The sequence below is a fragment of the Thalassophryne amazonica genome, chromosome 19 (genome assembly GCF_902500255.1).
Source record: "Thalassophryne amazonica chromosome 19, fThaAma1.1, whole genome shotgun sequence".
NCBI classification, from domain to species: Eukaryota; Metazoa; Chordata; class Actinopteri; order Batrachoidiformes; family Batrachoididae; genus Thalassophryne; species Thalassophryne amazonica.
Window position 1 is genome coordinate 41,138,243 of NC_047121.1, and position 16,921 is coordinate 41,155,163.

At 42.1% G+C, this 16,921-nt stretch overlaps 1 protein-coding gene across 1 annotated transcript; it reads right to left on the reverse strand.

Annotated features, from left to right (window-relative positions):
* Positions 1 to 1,452: 1,452 nt before the first annotated feature.
* LOC117532175 (interferon-induced protein 44-like) lies at positions 1,453 to 13,739 on the reverse strand. Its single transcript, XM_034195470.1, is given in 8 exon segments — positions 1,453 to 2,155; positions 2,253 to 2,353; positions 3,302 to 3,473; positions 3,564 to 3,716; positions 4,094 to 4,289; positions 8,193 to 8,245; positions 12,318 to 12,456; positions 13,677 to 13,739. Coding segments are annotated over 7 exon segments (915 nt in total). The 5' UTR covers positions 12,366 to 12,456; positions 13,677 to 13,739; the 3' UTR covers positions 1,453 to 1,963.
* Positions 13,740 to 16,921: the final 3,182 nt, after the last annotated feature.

Below are 16,921 nucleotides of genomic sequence, written 5' to 3' on the forward strand. Positions count from 1 at the left end.
TATGTGTGAAGGGGCTCTTAGTCATGTGTTCCTGTCTCCCCTGATTATTACACCTGTCGATCATTAGTCTGTTTATTTAAACCACTCCTTTGTCTTTGCTTTGCGGGTCCATTATCGTTTGTTACGTATCTCGATTGTTGACATGGGTGATGACCCATGGTCACTGACATACTTTCATGAAATGACATGACTGAGAAGCAGTGTGCTCTGATGTCCACATCTACTGGTCCAGTGTGTCCAGTCGCCCCAAGCGTGTGTTCTGCCCGACATGCGTGTCTTGTGGGCAGCACGCCGCAGCACATACACCATGTCATGTGGTACAGAGCTCACGTGGGTGATGTGACGGTCAGATCGCCTGCTTCGTGTTCTGATCTGATGGTCCATTTCAACCTGTGGGCTGTCAATGTCCACTCAGTGCGCACGCTCGCTTGCTGCAGCTTGTCACCATGGTGATATATGTTTTTATTTATGTCCACATAAATACAGCAATCAGACACACGTGCCTCACAGTGGACAGTTGTTAGCCCATGTCTGTCCAAACACAGTAGGTGTTATCCTGCTGAGATGTCCAGATCCACAGATCCCCACAGCTGCTTCTGTCGGAAGCCACACCTCCTTGTTGGAACCTCTGTTGGAAGCCTTAAGGACAAGTTGGAACATGCCCAACTGTTAAACAATTTCTCAGATACTCACTCCACTGAAAGCCATCAAAAGCCGCCTGGATTTTACAAATGGTTATCAACACGGAGGTGTTTTTACTGTGCTGCCGCACCGCGCTGGCTGCGTCCCGATGCGCGGACCCGTCCGCACGTCTTTCATTTAAAAAATCTCCTTTAACAGTGGAATATCCGGATAAAATGCTGAAACCAACTTCTTCTGAAACTTCTCTGTTCTCTCACGATGTCCTGGATCATTAGAGCCTGAAATGTGGAGGTTTTCAGCTTGAAACAGGCTGACGACGGCACCTCGGAGCACTGCGCGACGTTCCACTGCGTGGGAAGTCCTTAAAGCGACAGTATCACCTCAAAATCTCTCATCAGCCGTTAAAATTTTCACCGAAAACCAGCTTAATTTTTCGAACCGTGTCCACTTCTATGTGCCTCACAGGTTTAGAAAAAATTTTGATCAAACAAAGCGCCAGTCTCTCAGCAACTTCTCAGACAAAGGAATTCCGACGAAGGGCTGGACGACTCCTCCCACAAGGAGTGCTCACAGGCAGATGACGTCACCGACAGGCGTGGAAAAACTCACTCATGCGCACGAGGGTTCAAGCATGTCTGACGTAAAAACATATGAATGAAATACATATAGTTTTTGAAAAAATAAAAAGGACCTATACTTTATTGACAGACCTCGTATGTGTGAAAGGGGCCTTAACTAAAGCAAATTTTCATTTTGTGTCTCACACATTTTAAAACACTGGTTTTTTTGTCATCAACTCTTTCAATTTGAGTTTCAAACATTTCTAAACAGTGAATCATTTTCTTAAGCATTTGTTTAATTTGGATGAAACTTTCAAAAAGTTGTTATTGTTATCACTGTGTATGGAGTATTTGAAGAGGGGTTTGAAGTTAAAATCTCCCACATAGCTGCACTTTTTTATGTTAAAGTTTAAGGTGACTGGTGGAGCAATTTGAAACAGTTAATCATTTTATACTGCAGTTGTTTCATTTGGTGCAAATTTTTGAAAAAGATTTATCTCTGCCATCACCATACTTTGGGAGGCGGTTAAAAGTGATTGATATATTTTGTACACGGTCATGAATTACATTTGAAATATATTTGATGTCTATGAATCACATCTGTCTGCAATGTAAACTGTGTGCTGCACAGCGAATTAAAGGTGATAAATGCAATGATTTTTCTTTCTTTTTTTTAAAAGAACTGACTAACATATCTTGCAAAACTTCCTTTTGGCAAGATAAATATATTTGATGTCTAATGATGACCAGATCTGTAGAGGTCACTCTGCATCCACCACATCATCCTCAACAACCTGGTTGTCAAAGTAGCTGTCAGCGTAGTTGAGCATCAGCTGCAGGGCGCTGAACAGCAGTATGTCCGTGCACAGGTCCAGCTCCAAGTCTTTGCTGTAGTTCTTCACTGGCAGCACACAAGATAAAGGGATGCCAAGAGAACCACTCAGCTCCTCGGCCTGAAAAACCACAAACAGTATGAACAAAAATCTCAGTGATCGCCAGGATCATGAACAGTGAAATGAACTGTGACGAGGACACTTTAAAAAAGGTTACCTTCTTATGGATGTAAACACTTCAATACACATTCTTCACATCTTCACCCAGCTGAGGACAGGCCAAATCTATTTTGGTCATCAGAACAATCTGTGGAATGTCTGTAGGGAATCGGTAGAGTCATTAGGACAGAAAATATCAATAGAGAGGAGATAATGAAAATTAATGAGCAGCAAAATTAATACGATTCAGGAGGCAAAGTCAATGAATTGGATCATGCAACATAAACTAAATTGATGTAATTTACTAGTAATAATAATAACAATATAGCACTTTAACAAGAACAAAGTGCTAATTCTATCACAAGTTAATAAAAAGCAAAATAATTTAAAATAAGCGTATCACCAGTGGGGATCCATGGGCTCTAGATTGGGTAGTGTTTATAAAAGAGGTAGCTGACATTTTTCAAGGATGGTAATAAATTATGCAAAGATTGTATAATGAGTTGGAATAGCGTGTGAGTCCAGAGTGTTTTAGAACTTTAGACCTCAGTTTTTTTGAAGAACTCAACCCTTTTAATTATGTAATTTTTTAATGTTAACTTACTGTCATAATGTATTCATAAAATGTTTAGGTTCTTGTTATCATATTATCATTTTATGTTTACTTCAATTTTGTCATTTGATTTTTAAATGGAACACAATGAAAATAAGTGGTTTCGCTTTCTTGTGTCATCCATGTATTTTTATCGTATTAAGAATAATATTATGTACTTACATAGAACTTACAAAATAAAATCATGCTCTCACACTTTAATATATAGCTTATTTACCACTACCTGTTTGATTGGCATGTGAGTTAGCAATTCCCAACTTCTCACATATTAACACTGAGCAAAAATTAACCTTTTGTATCAAAATGTAATTAGCTGTGAGTGAAAATATCTTCTTTCCCGCCTTCACCTCTTTATCGGCATCAACCCTATAATGTGACGGCTTCAAGTCCTGGGCAGAACTCAAGCTTTTCACCAGGTGTCACAAAAACTGATTTACCAAAAACCTTCACAAAAACCTCCTTGGCGAGGACACTGACTATATCAAATTACTAACCTAGCTGCTGAACTTTTTTTTGGATAGCCCTCAACTTGTCCAGCATTGTTTGGCTCAGAAGAGAGGCCTTGCAGGTGTCGACCACATACACCACACAGTGAATCACATCATTCAGGTTCCTGTTCTTCTTGAAGCCAGGAGCACCTTCCATGAGTGGTGCACAGGGGTTAAACTGAAACAGAGGCAAATTCAACTGTTATTAAACTTTCAGCAAGAGTGCACATGTACTTTTTAAAGGTGCAACATGTACAGATTAGAATACCTTATATCGATCCTTCATGTGACCTTTGCAGATGCTTACTATATCATCGATATCCAAACCAGCATCCGTACTTTCCTCCAGCCCCATGGTGTCGCACATAATTAGAGGAATCATTCGGCCACCTTTTCCATCCTTGAATGAATAGGTGCGGAACTACAGAAGACACATTAAATATAACATAATGTTAAGTTAGAGCAAGCTGAATTTGTTTGACTATTATATCGTCAACTGCAAGAATCCAAATATTAATACAATAACATGCTTTTGGAGGGCGGTATGCATTTTCAGAGGCCCAACGTCCATGGGCGAATATCTGTCATTTTGGGCAACTGGGTATGGACGTTATTTGTTTATGCACAGCAGGCGGGTGTAGCCAGGCAGCGTCGACGTAAATCTACACTACCAGCCAAGCAACACCTCTGTAAAGTGATAATAATACCCAATATTACCCAACAACCAGTTTTTTTTCAACCATGTTTTGAATTAAAATTGTGAGGAAAATCGTTATAAAAAAGAATTTGTGTCACTACCTGAGTGGTCACACTCTTCCCTGTTGTGGCAGCTGTGGCTTGGCATGTCATGTTGCCTCGAAATGCTGAGTTGATAGAGTTAAAGAAGCTAGACTTGCCAGCCCCAACAGGGCCCACCAACAAAACTCGTGCCCTATTCACTGTTTTGATGTCAGGTTTATAGTTCAGGATTTCCGACTTCAGGTGCTGCTTTCTTCTTGAAGAAAAAAAAAAACAGCCCAAATTTATTGCAAGTGTAAACTGTTCACATTTAAACCAGCCACTGTTGTTGCACAAATTAGCACATTCTTGCATCCAAAGCCTGACTAAATGAAGAAGGCTGCATCAAAATGGCATGTAGGGTGAAAGTTTTGCCTAAAGTGTGTATGGATCAAAAATCAGATTTCCATTTAAGATTAGCCAAGCCGGACAGAGGAAAGAAGACAAAGAGACTCAGTCATGAAATGGAAATATAGAAGAAGGAAAAGGCTTAAGACAAGGTGCAGAGAGAAGCGGTATTATGTGCTGAAGTTACAAGTGGCAGAGAAGTATGTGAGGATGGTGCAGGATATGGATGAGGACAGTGTAATATTGGTGAGGTGTGTTTTAAGAATGAAGAATGGGTTCAAGGTGAAACTGGGATTGGATGAGAGATGGACTCTGAGCCATTTCTTGTGTGCAGCGATGATGGAAACAGATGAAATCAGACAGAAGCATGAAACTGTGATGGTTAACATATTACCTTGTGGTCTGTTGTCCGAGTATGTTACAGTGTGCCTGGAGAGGTGTGGGCGTGCACTGGAAAGAAGGCGAATGAAAGTTGCCAGTAGAAGCAAAGCAGAGTTGTGTGAAGGACAATGAGGGCAGTGGAATGGTGTATTTGGCAGGTGCTATAGGAGTAGAGGAGGTGAAGGTGGATGAGTTTTTATACTTTGGGTCAGTTGTTCAAAATAATGAAGAGTAGTGTTGCCACAGTTACTTTGAAAAAATAACCCAACTACTGATTACTCCTTGAAGAAGTAACTTAGTTACTTTGCTGATTGCTCAGTTATAAAAGTAATTAAGTTAGATTCATAGTTGCTTTATTGGTTACTGTACATTCAGCAGCTGCTGACAACAACCCCCCCACCTCAACATGAAAATGATAACCCAATTTGCCAATATTCACTTTATTGGAAGTGCATTTTTAACAGTAATGTATGTCCTGTCATTGTAGGTTTAACTGCTTCCTCAATAAAAGTTATTGTAAAACATGAAATACAAAAAAATCGTAAAATCAGTCTTTCTTGACTTCAATGAACATAATACTTGTTTTGTAAAAAATAAAAGAAGGATATCTTTCCGAACCTCATATTTAACTATTGACAGCACTGTAATGGTAAAACATACAATTTATAACCTGCATTGTTTATAAATGTAACTTTTTACACATTTAAATTATTTGTAAGTATTTTAGTTGTTGAAATAATAACTATTATTATTATTATTATTATTATTATAAGTAGTAGTCGTATGAAAAAATGTCTTCAAAAGTGGACCTTTAATCTAGGGGTGTTGTGGGGAGCTGCATCCCTTCCCCCACGTCCCCTTTCTGTCTGGATCTGCCCCTGGTTTGCCATCTGAGCAAGAAGGATCGATAATGTGTATTTATGCAAAAAACACAACCAGATTTCCAGGTAAAAAAATTATTGATGTTTTTTACATCATGTCATCATCAGAAAGAGACTTTAGGTGCATTTGGGTAGGGAAAAAATGTTAGTATTTGTTGTTAACGCAATGCGGGTTTTCAGCGGTTTTAGCGAGGACACCCACAGAGTGTCACATAGTTGTAAAAGAAAAAAAAAGCATAAAAATGTCTTTCAAAAGCTCATTGTAGGTGTGCTGCCGTCACCGCACTTTGAGAGACAACTGCTTTTTCAACTCGAAGCTGCTGCACAAAACAGCAGCTGAACAGCTCACACCATCAAACACAAAGTGAGTGGAAGTGGGCGCTTCAGCTGAACCCCGACCTCCCCCTGTCCATAGGCCAGTTTTAATGCTGCGATTGACCCACACTGTCTCTGGGATCGGCACCCCTGAGTTATACTGTAATATGTATGTGTCATGAACAAGTGAAGCTCTTCAACATCTCACCATGTCATTTAGGTCCTTCAGACTGTTTTTTTCAGTAAATGCTTCTGGAGAGCATTAGCATGGCTAAAAATCTTCAGCTTATGGTGGACTTTGCCCCCAGCCCCCCCCCCCCCCCCCCCCCCATGGCAGCCCTCTTAACTCTCTCCACTATTTTAAGCATTTTCTTTATTTGCATCTCACATGCTTGGAAAAAAAGTCCTCACCATCTTCTTTAGGTCCTTCACACTTTAATTTCAGTAAATGCTTCGGTGGATCATTAACATGGCTAAGACCCTTCAGCTTCTGGCGGGCGACCCTCTAACTACAGTGATTTTTGGATAAAACACCTGTGTCCATGAGTCCTGCATTGGTGCCCAGCCACCCAGTGTCTGCAGTCATGACAAAACTTTCAAGTCTTCTTTTTAAGAAAATCCTTCTCTACACCACTCCATCAGGAAGCTGTATTTTGTATTTTTAATTATATCAAGTTGTAGAGATTTGCTATCAGTTCGAATTTAAGGAAGTTCATTTCAGAAAAAAAATTGTATTTGAAATGGCATCAACAAATAAAAATGTGTGAAATACCAAGGGTTCCAATACTTTTGAGGGCAACTGAGAAACACTCGGGGAGCATCTTACATTTCAAATAAGCAAACACAGCATCAGTCAGCTGCTGCCTGCTCAGTTTATTGATCTAAAACCACTGGAGAAACACGTATATATAAGCCAACCTGAATTAAAGGGGAAATGCCACTTTTAACAACCTGGACCTCCTTTCTGGCATAAAATATGGCTGTTTACTCACCGATATAACTTTGGTGTCATTAGGAGTCTGTGGTTCAGATGATGTGTTCAGGTTTAAATCTGGCTCAAAACGTTTCTTCTTCTACTAAAGTGGATTAAAACTGTTTGTGGAACACAGCGCCAACTACTCTACAGGAGGGACCTAGCAGTCAATATGCTCCACTGATTTCAAAATGGCTCCTTTCCACCAGACGTGCGGTGCTGTGACATGTCAATCATCTGGGTGGCACCTGAGGTGTCTAATCAGATTTTCGGGGAGTCCAGTGCAACCCAGCTACACCCATGCCCGGAAGTGTTCAACATTTGACATTTCCTGTTTCACTGTGGACTGAAAATTTAGCACTTCCTGTTTCAGTCTCAACTTGCCACTGAATACCCACGAGATATCGTTTATTGTCAAACCAGGAAGTGTCGATCCAGGAAGTGTTCAACATTAAAAAAAAAAAAAAATACAGATCAAAAATAGGGGGGATTTTTTTTTTACATTTTAAAAGTTAAACACATTTGACATTTCCTGTTTCACTGTGGGCTCAAAATTTGGCACTTCCTATTTCAGTCTCAACTTGCCAATGAATTCCCATGAGATTCCATGAGATCTTGTGAATTGTCAATCCAGGAAGTGTCGATCCAAGAAATGTTCAACATTTGACATTTCCTGCTTCACTGTGGACTCAAAATATGGTACTTCCTGTTTGGGATTCAGTGTACCATGAGCGACCTTCGCACTGCTGTGCAGCGAATCGCTTGTATAAAGACACAAAAATAATAGTAACGCACACTGACTTGGAGAAATCACTTTAATCTGATTACTGATTTAGAAAGATTAATGGTAAATGGACTGCATTTATATAGCGCTTTTCCATCTGCATCAGACGCTCAGAGCACTTTACACATCAATGCCTCACATTCACCACAATGTCAGGCTGCTGCCATGTAAGGCGCCCACTACACACCGGGAGCAACTAGGGAATTAAGGACGTTGCCCAAGGGCCTTTATTGATTTTAATGTGTTCGATTACTCGTTACTGAAAAAAGCGGTCAGATTAGAGTAACACGTTACTAAGAAATGTGTTACTGGCATCACTGATGAAGAGTGTGGTACACAAGAGAAAAAGGCAGTGCAAGTAGGATAGAACAAGTATACAGGAGCATATAAAAAGAAAGAAAGACAGACAGACATATGGATAGATGCAACACAGCATACTCATCAGTCCACTGTACGTTTCTCCAGGGTTTGTCCAGGAGGTCTGGAAGGAGCTGTGGAAACAAAATTAACACCTGATAACTTGTGACACTGAAATGCAACAATCAAAATGCTATTCGACAAAAAGAACTTAGTATACAGATGTCATCATAATGAATTCTCTGTGTCTAATTAGAACAGGTCTTAAATTAACACAAACCTTCAACTCGATACACTTCAAACTCAGTCAGTGTTAAGTTGCCTCCGTGCATTTGTGCTGGTTGAAAGTTAAAACCAGTCCCTGGGTTTGACTGGAGTCTGGGCCTGTCACCATCCAGGAACACCAGAGCACCATAATTTGGACCAGTGGCTCCATCAGTGAAAGCACTTTGACCTTTATTGAGTGCATGTGCTCTGGCCTCACAAATTTGCCGACTGCTGTAAGAATGCTGTACAAGGCATTCAACCCGTGCTCTACTGTGACGGGTGTATAAGTAACACGTTACCGGCATCACTAATGGAGAGTGTGGTAGACAGGAGAAGAAGCAGTGCAAGTAGGGTAGAAAAACTTGCTATACAAGAGCACATAAAAAGAAAGACAGACAGACGGATGGACGTAACACAGCATACTCATCAGTCTACGGTTTGTCCAGGAGGCCTACAAGTGCTGTATGAGACAGCGGGAAACAACGTTAACACCTGATAACTTGTGACATTGAAATGCAACAATCAAAATGTTATTCAACAAAAACAATGCGGGACTGGCATGGTCTCCTATAGGTGTAATCCACTGATTGGGTGTCTGTTGGTGCTGGTTCGAGTCTCTGCTCTTCCTCTTCCTCCACTGGGCCACTTTGCACCGCAAGTTGAAAGACTTGCAGCTCCAATTTCAATTTCAATTTTCATTTTATTTCCTTTATATAGCGCCAAATCACAACAGAGTTGCCTCAAGGGTCTTCACACAGGTAAGGTCTAACCTTACCAACCCTCAGAGCAACAGTGGTAAGGAAAAACTCCCTCTGAGGAAGAAACCTCAAGCAGACCAGACTCAAAGGGGTGACCGTCTGCTTGGGCCATGCTACAAACATAAATTACAGAAATAATTCACAGAACAATTCACGGACGAATATACAAGAATTGCTGTTGGTGCACAGGACAGGAGGATCGCCAACACAAACACAACTCCCATCTCTGGATGGAGCTGCACCTTAAACAGAGAAAAAACAGAATCAGGCACCAGAAAGACAAAAAATACTGTATAATTTGCCAGCATTAATCAACAAGAAAAACAGAAGAAATACTAAGGTGATCGCCGGCCGCTGGCCCTAAGCTTCACTAAAAGACCCAGAATTTAGGTGAAGTTGAGGCCGCAGCCCGCTTCAATTACTAATAACATGAATTAAAAGAGTAAAAAGCGTAAAACAAACTGCACCAGTATGCTAGCCATATGAAAGGGAAAGTAAGTGCGTCTTAAGTCTGGACTTGAAAGTCTCCACAGAATCTGATTGTTTTAGTGACGCAGGGAGATCATTCCACAGAACAGGGGCACGATAAGAGAAAGCTCTGTGACCCACAGACTTCTTATTCAACTTAGGGACACAAAGTATTCCTGCACCCTGAGAACGTAAAGCCTGGGCCGGTACGTAAGGTTTGGGAGGTGCCAGTCCATGAATAATTTTATAGGTTAGTAGCAGAACCTTAAAATCTGATCTCACTGGGACAGGAAGCCAGTGAAGAGACGCCAAAATGGGTGTAATGTGGTCAAACTTTCTGCTTCGTGTCAAAAGTCTGGCTGCTGCATTCTGAACCAATTGGAGACCCCTAATGCTAGACTGCAGTAAACCAGAAAATAGAACATTGCAGTAGTCCAATCTAGAAGAGATGAACGCACGGATCAGGGTCTCAGCATCAGCCATAGACAGGATGGGACGAATCTTTGCTATATTTCGCAGGTGGAAGAAAGCAGTCCTAGTAATATTTCTAATATGGAGACCAAAGGACAACGAAGGATCAAAAATTACCCCAAGGTTCCTCACTTTGTCAGTGTGATGTATGACACACGAGCTTAGGCTGAGTGTTAACTGGTCAAATTGATGCTGATGTCTCACTGGACCAAGAACCATCATTTCAGTCTTTTCAGAGTTTAAAAGTAGGACGTTTCTAGACATCCAACTTCTCACTGATGCAAGGCAATCTTCTAAGGATTTTATCCATCCATTTCCATCCATTTTCTTCCGCTTTATCCAGAGTCGGGTCACAGGGGCAGCAGCTCAAGCAAAGCCGCCCAGACCTCCCGATCCACACACACCTCCCCCAGCTCTCCGGGGGAACCCCAAGGTGTTCCCAAGCCAGCCGAGAGATGTAGTCCCTCCAGCATGTCCTGGGTCTTCCCCGGGGCCTCCTCCCAGTGGGACGTGCCAGGAACACCTCTCCAACGAGGCATCCAGGGGGCATCCGGAAAAAATGCCAGAGCCACCTCAACTGACTCCTTTCGACGTGGAGGAGCAGCGGCTCGACTCCAAGCTCCTCCCGAGTGACGGAGCTCCTCACCCTATCTCTAAGGGAGCGCCCAGCCACCCTGCGGAGGAAACTCATCTCAGCCGCTTGTACTCGCGATCTCATTCTTTCGGTCATGAGCCAAATCTCATGACCATAGGTGGGGATCGGAACATAGATCGATCGGTAAATCGAGAGCTTTGCCCCCCTACTCAGCTCTCTCTTCACCACGACGGCCCAATACAGCGACCGCATCACTGCAGATGCTGCACCGATCCGTCTATTGATCTCACACGCCATCCGTCTCTCACTCGTGAACAAGACCCCGATATACTTAAACTCCTCCACTTGAGGCAAGGACACTCCACCGACCTGAAGAGGGCAAAGCACCTTTTTCCGGTCAAGAACCATGGCCTCGGATTTGGAGGTGCTGATTTTCATCCCGGACGCTTCACACTCGGCTGCAAACCGCCCCAGTGCACGCTGAAGGTCCTGATTTGACAAAGCCAACAGAACCACATCATCTGCAAACAGCAGAGACGAGATTCTGTGGTTCCCAAACCAGACCCCCTCTACACCCTGGCTGCGCCTAGAAATTCTGTCCATAAAAATAATGAACAGAACCGGTGACAAAGGGCAGCCCTGGCGGAGGCCAACGTGCACTGGAAACAGGTTTGACTTACTATCGGCAATGTGAACCAAGCTCCTGCTGTAGTCGTACAGGGACCGGATAGCCCTTAACAAAGGACCCCGGACCCCGTACTCCCAGAGCACTCCCCACAGGGTGCCCCGAGGGACACGGTCGAACACCTTCTCCAGATCCACAAAACACATGTGGACTGGTTGGGCGAACTCCCATGAACCCTCGAGCACCCGGTGGAGCATGTATAGCTGGTGCAGTGTGCCGCGACCAGGACGAAAACCACACTGCTCCTCCTGAATCCGAGGTTCGACCATCGGTCGAATTCTCCTCCTTACCGGGGAGGCTGAGGAGTGTGATCCCCCTATAGTTGGAACACACCCTCCGGTCCCCCTTCTTAAATAGAGGGACCACCACCCCGGTCTGCCAATCCAGAGGCACTGTCCCCGATCGCCACGCGATGTTGCAGAGGCGTGTCAGCCAAGACAGCCCCCCAACATCCAGTGACTTAAGTACATAGTAAAGTTACAGTAAAATAACTTATTTTTTGCCGATTGCACACATTTTGCAAAATTTGGCTCACTGTGTCAAAACTCTACACACAAGCAAGAAAAGACACAACACTTGTTATAAAAGTCCTCACAGCTCTGTCAAAAGTAAACCCTACAATCAAAACCTAACAATCTCTTCTAAAAATGACATTCTAGCAACAAAATGATACACACATGCACCATTTTGAAACACTTTCAAATCAACAGCAACACACTGATGTGTTTTACACAAAACACTGAATCTATATATTTTTATTTCCTTTTCACAAATGAGTTGAAAGTTACAGTATTCAGCAACAAAAGCGTTATTGCTATTTTTTGTTGTTGTTTTTGTTTGTTTGTTTTATAAATAAATATAAATTTCTTACAAATATCTAAAGATGGGGGACTGTACAGTTCAAATTTCAACTTACAAAATGATCTGAAACTTCAGGAGCTGTTGTGCTAGTGTACTCATACCTTAGGTTCAGGATTTTCTGGCTGACTTGTTGGGTTGCTAGATGCCATGGCTGAAGCTGACGCAGAACACTGCAATCTGATGACGTGATGGATGGATGGATGCTGGCCCTGCAACCCAGAGTGCTGGATGATCCCCTGCCTGTGGCACAAATGCTTGTGTGATCACCTCAATAATACAATTTGTTTTTGATGTTTGGTTTTCTGTTTTCTCTTTCTTCAGTCATTCATCTTCTACCGCCTAGTCCAATTAAGGGTCGCGGGGGGCTGGAGCCTATCCCAGCAGTCATAGGGCGCGAGGCGGGGTACACCCAGGACAGGATGCCAGTCTGTCGCAGGGCCACAAACAGACAAACCAACATAGAAACACCCACAGACACACCTACGGACAATTTAAAGATTCCAATCCACCTAACCCGCATGTCTTTGGATGTGGGAGGAAACCGGAGTACCCGGAGGAAACCCACGCAAACACGGGGAGAACATGCAAACTCCACACAGAAAGGCCACGGGAATTGAACCCACAACCTTCTCGCTGTGAGGCAACAGTGCTAACCACTAAGCCACCGTGCTGCCCGTTTTCTCTTTCTTCAGCTTTGTAAAAAACTTTGTAAAAACCTTGTAACTGTTAGACTGGCATAAGCAGTGGGTCACCCCTCTGAGTCTGGTCTGCTTGAAGTTTCTTCCTCAATATGGTAAACTTAGACCTTACTCATGTGAAATGTCTTGAGGCAGCTTTGTTGTGATGTGGGGCTATATAAATTAAATGAATTGAATTGAATTGTATGCATCTGATCCATTTTGGAATAAGGCTGTAACATAAAATGTGGAAAAACTGAAGTGCTGTGAATACTTTCCAGGTTCACTGTATGCATCAAGGACATTTGAAAATGCTACATACAGTATCTTCCCACTGTAAACCTGTTCACCCTAAACATTTCAACAAATGTCATCTATAGAAAACAAAAGTACTGTCACATTTTCTGTACAGAGCACTTTAATGTGAGGGAAATATTTTTTTCTTGTCCCCAAGATTAAAGAAAAAAAATAAGCGAAAGCGAAAGTGACTGCTGGTACAAGGGCACAAAATAGTTACTGTTTAGTTAGTTACTAACTAGTTAGTTACTATACTAACTAAACCTGCAGTTTAAATCTGTCTCTGTGCAAAACAATACTGTAGTTGAAATTAATTAAATTAAATTAAACATTATTACTTAAATCCCTAAAATTAACAATTGCAAGTATATTGAAAATAATAGTATTAATTACATTTAAAACCTCTGTGTTCCATTTCTTAGAGTGTAAACCTGCAGTTTTAATCTGTCTTAATGTAACTTATTCTATTTAGAGAGCAGAACTTACCTGTTAGACAATTGGCGTGGTTAAAGCAGAACAGGCTGCTGTCGTGGCTGAAGACCAAACACAAAAGTGAAAATGGTTCTTGTCAGGGTTTGGTATTTGTCAGCTGAAAAAACTTTCACTTTTACTTAGCCATAGTACAACAGTCTACAGTCTTGCATGCAGACTTCATTATACAGGTGCTGGTCATTTGATTAGAATATCATGAAAAAGTTGATTTATTTCAGTAATTCCATTCAAAAAGTGAAACTTGTATATTATATTCATTCATTCCACACAGACTGATATATTTCAAATGTTTCTTTTAATTTTGATGATCATAACTGACAACTAATGAAAACCCCAAATTCAGTATCTCAGAAAATTAGAATATTGTGAAAAGGTTCAGTATTGAAGACACCTGCTGGCACACTCTGATATGCTAATTAACTCAAAACACCTGCAAAGCCCTTTAACTGGTCTCTCAGTCTAGTTCTGTGGACTACACAATCATGGGGAAGACTGCTGACTTGACATCTTGCCTGAGCTAAAGACAAAAAGGATTGGACTGCTGCTGAGTGATCCAAAGTTATGTTCTCTGATGAAAGAAAATTTTGCATTTCCTTTGGAAATCAAGGTCCCAGAGTCTGGAGGAAGAGAAGAGAGGCACAGAATCCACATTGCTTGAGGTCCAGTGTAAAGTTTCCACAGTCAGTGATGGTTTGGGGTGCCATGCCTTCTGCTGGTGTTGGTCCACTGTGTTTTCTGAGGTCCAAGGTCAACGCAGCTGTCTACCAGGAAGTTATAGAGCTACGCGTTATCACCAATGCTGTTTGTGATCTTCATGAACAGGATATCGAGGCATAGTCAGGGGGAGGAGGATTTTAAGTTTGGTGGGCTCAGGGTCTCATCACTGCTTTTTGCAGATGATGTGGTCTTGTTGGCTTCATCAGCCAGTGACCTCCAGCACTAACTGGATCAGTTCACAGCTGAGTGTGGAGCGGCTGGGATGAAGATCAGCACCTCTAAATTCTCAGCAGGGAACTGAAGAACGGCCTACTCCGAATGGGAATGAGGTTTTGCTCCAAATGAAGGAATTCAAGTACCTTGGGGTCTTGTTCAGAAGTGAGGGGACAATGGAGTGTGAGTTTGGCCAGAGAATCGGCGCAGCAGGGATGGTATTGCATTCACTCTACCATGTTGTGATGAAAATGGAGTTGACCCAATAAGCGAAGCTCTTGATCTACCGGTCAGTCTTCTTACTCTCACCTATGGTCATGAGGGTTGGGTCATAGCCGAAAGAACTAGATCACGGATACAAGCGGCCAAAATTGGTTTCCTGGGGAGGGTGGCTGGGGTCTCCTTTATTGATAGGATGAGAAGCTCAGTCATTCGTGGGGGGCTATGAGTAGAACCACTGCTCCTTCCTGTTGAAAAGAGCCAGCTGAGGTGGTTCAGGCATCTGGTATAAGGATGCCTCCCGGCTGCCTTCCTTGGGAGGTGTTCCATGCTGCTCGACCAGCTGGGAGGAGACCCCAGGGAAGGCCCAGGACTAAATAGAGAGACTATATCTCCACACTGGCCTGGGAAAGCCTCAGGATTCCCCAAGTCAGAAGTGGTTAATGTGCCCAGGGAAAGGGAAGTTTAGGGTCCCCTACTAGAGCCGTTGTCCCCCCGACCCTATTCTGGATAAGTGGTTGAAGATCATGATGATGATTTGAACTACCTTTCCTTGACTCTAACATTAAACTAAACCAAATAATACTTCAATCAAGACGTGTGTGTGTATATATATATATATATATATATATATATATATATATATATATATATATATATATATATATATATATATATATATATATATATATATATATATATATATATATATATAGGGGCATCAATTACAAAACTACATTGCAACCATTATTCATTCTTCAAAAAAGAGCATTAAGGACAATTCATAATGCAGGTTATCGAGACCACACCAACCCATTGTTCATTAAATCTCAAATATTAAAACTTAATGATGTGATTTTGTTCAAGACTGTTCAATTAATGCACAAAGTGAAAAATAAACAAGTGCCATTTAGAATTCAAGAATATTTTACTGAGAGAGAAAGAAAATATAATTTACGGGGCTTGTATCATTTTAAAATAGCTGGCACTCGGACGACCAGGAAAGGTTTCTGTGTCTCCATGTGTGGCCCTAGATTATGGAATAACCTGACGGATGAACTCAAATGATGTCCAAATATCAATCAGTTTAAAAATTAATATAAAAAAATGATGTTTTCAAGATATGAATCTAATGAAGTACGGTGAGTTTTGCGTTGTCAGGCGTAATTGTGAACTCAGTAACATTCATTTGTGTATGTGCATGTATGTATATCTATGTATACGAGGTCTGTCCATAAAGTATAGGTCCTTTTTATTTTTTTCAAAAACTATATGGATTTCATTCATATGTTTTTACGTCAGACATGCTTGAACCCTTGTGCGCATGCGTGAGTTTTTCCACGCCTGTCGGTGACATCATTCGCCTGTGAGCACTCCTTGTGGGAGGAGTCGTCCAGCCCCTCGTCGGAATTCCTTTGTCTGAGAAGTTGCTGAGAGACTGGCGCTTTGTTTGATCAAAATTTTTTCTAAACCTGTGAGACACATCGAAGTGGACATGGTTCGAAAAATTAAGCTGGTTTTCAGTGAAAATTTTAACGGCTGATGAGAGATTTTGAGGTGATTCTGTCGCTTTAAGGACTTCCCACAGTGCGAGACGTCACTCAGCGCTCTCAGGCGGCGTCATCAGCCTGTTTCAAGCTGAAAACCTCCACATTTCAGGCTCTATTGATCCAGGACGTCGTGAGAGAACAGAGAAGTTTCAGAAGAAGTCGGTTTCAGCATTTTATCCGGATATTCCACTGTTAAAGGAGATTTTTTTTAATGAAAGACGTGCGGATGGGTCCGCGCGTCGGCTCGCAGCCGCCGCGATGCTCCGCCACAGGAAAAACACCTCCGTTGGAAGGGTCATATATTCACTCCACTGAAAGCCATCAAAAGCCGCCTGGATTTTACAAATGGTTATCAACACGGAGGTGTTTTTCCTGTGCCGCCGCTCCGCGTCGGCTGCGTCCCGACGCGCGGACCCGTCCGCACGTCTTTCATTAAAAAAATCTCCTTTAACAGTGGAATATCCGGATAAAATGCTGAAACCGACTTCTTCTGAAACTTCTCTGTTCTCTCACGACGTCCTGGATCAATAGAGCCTGAAA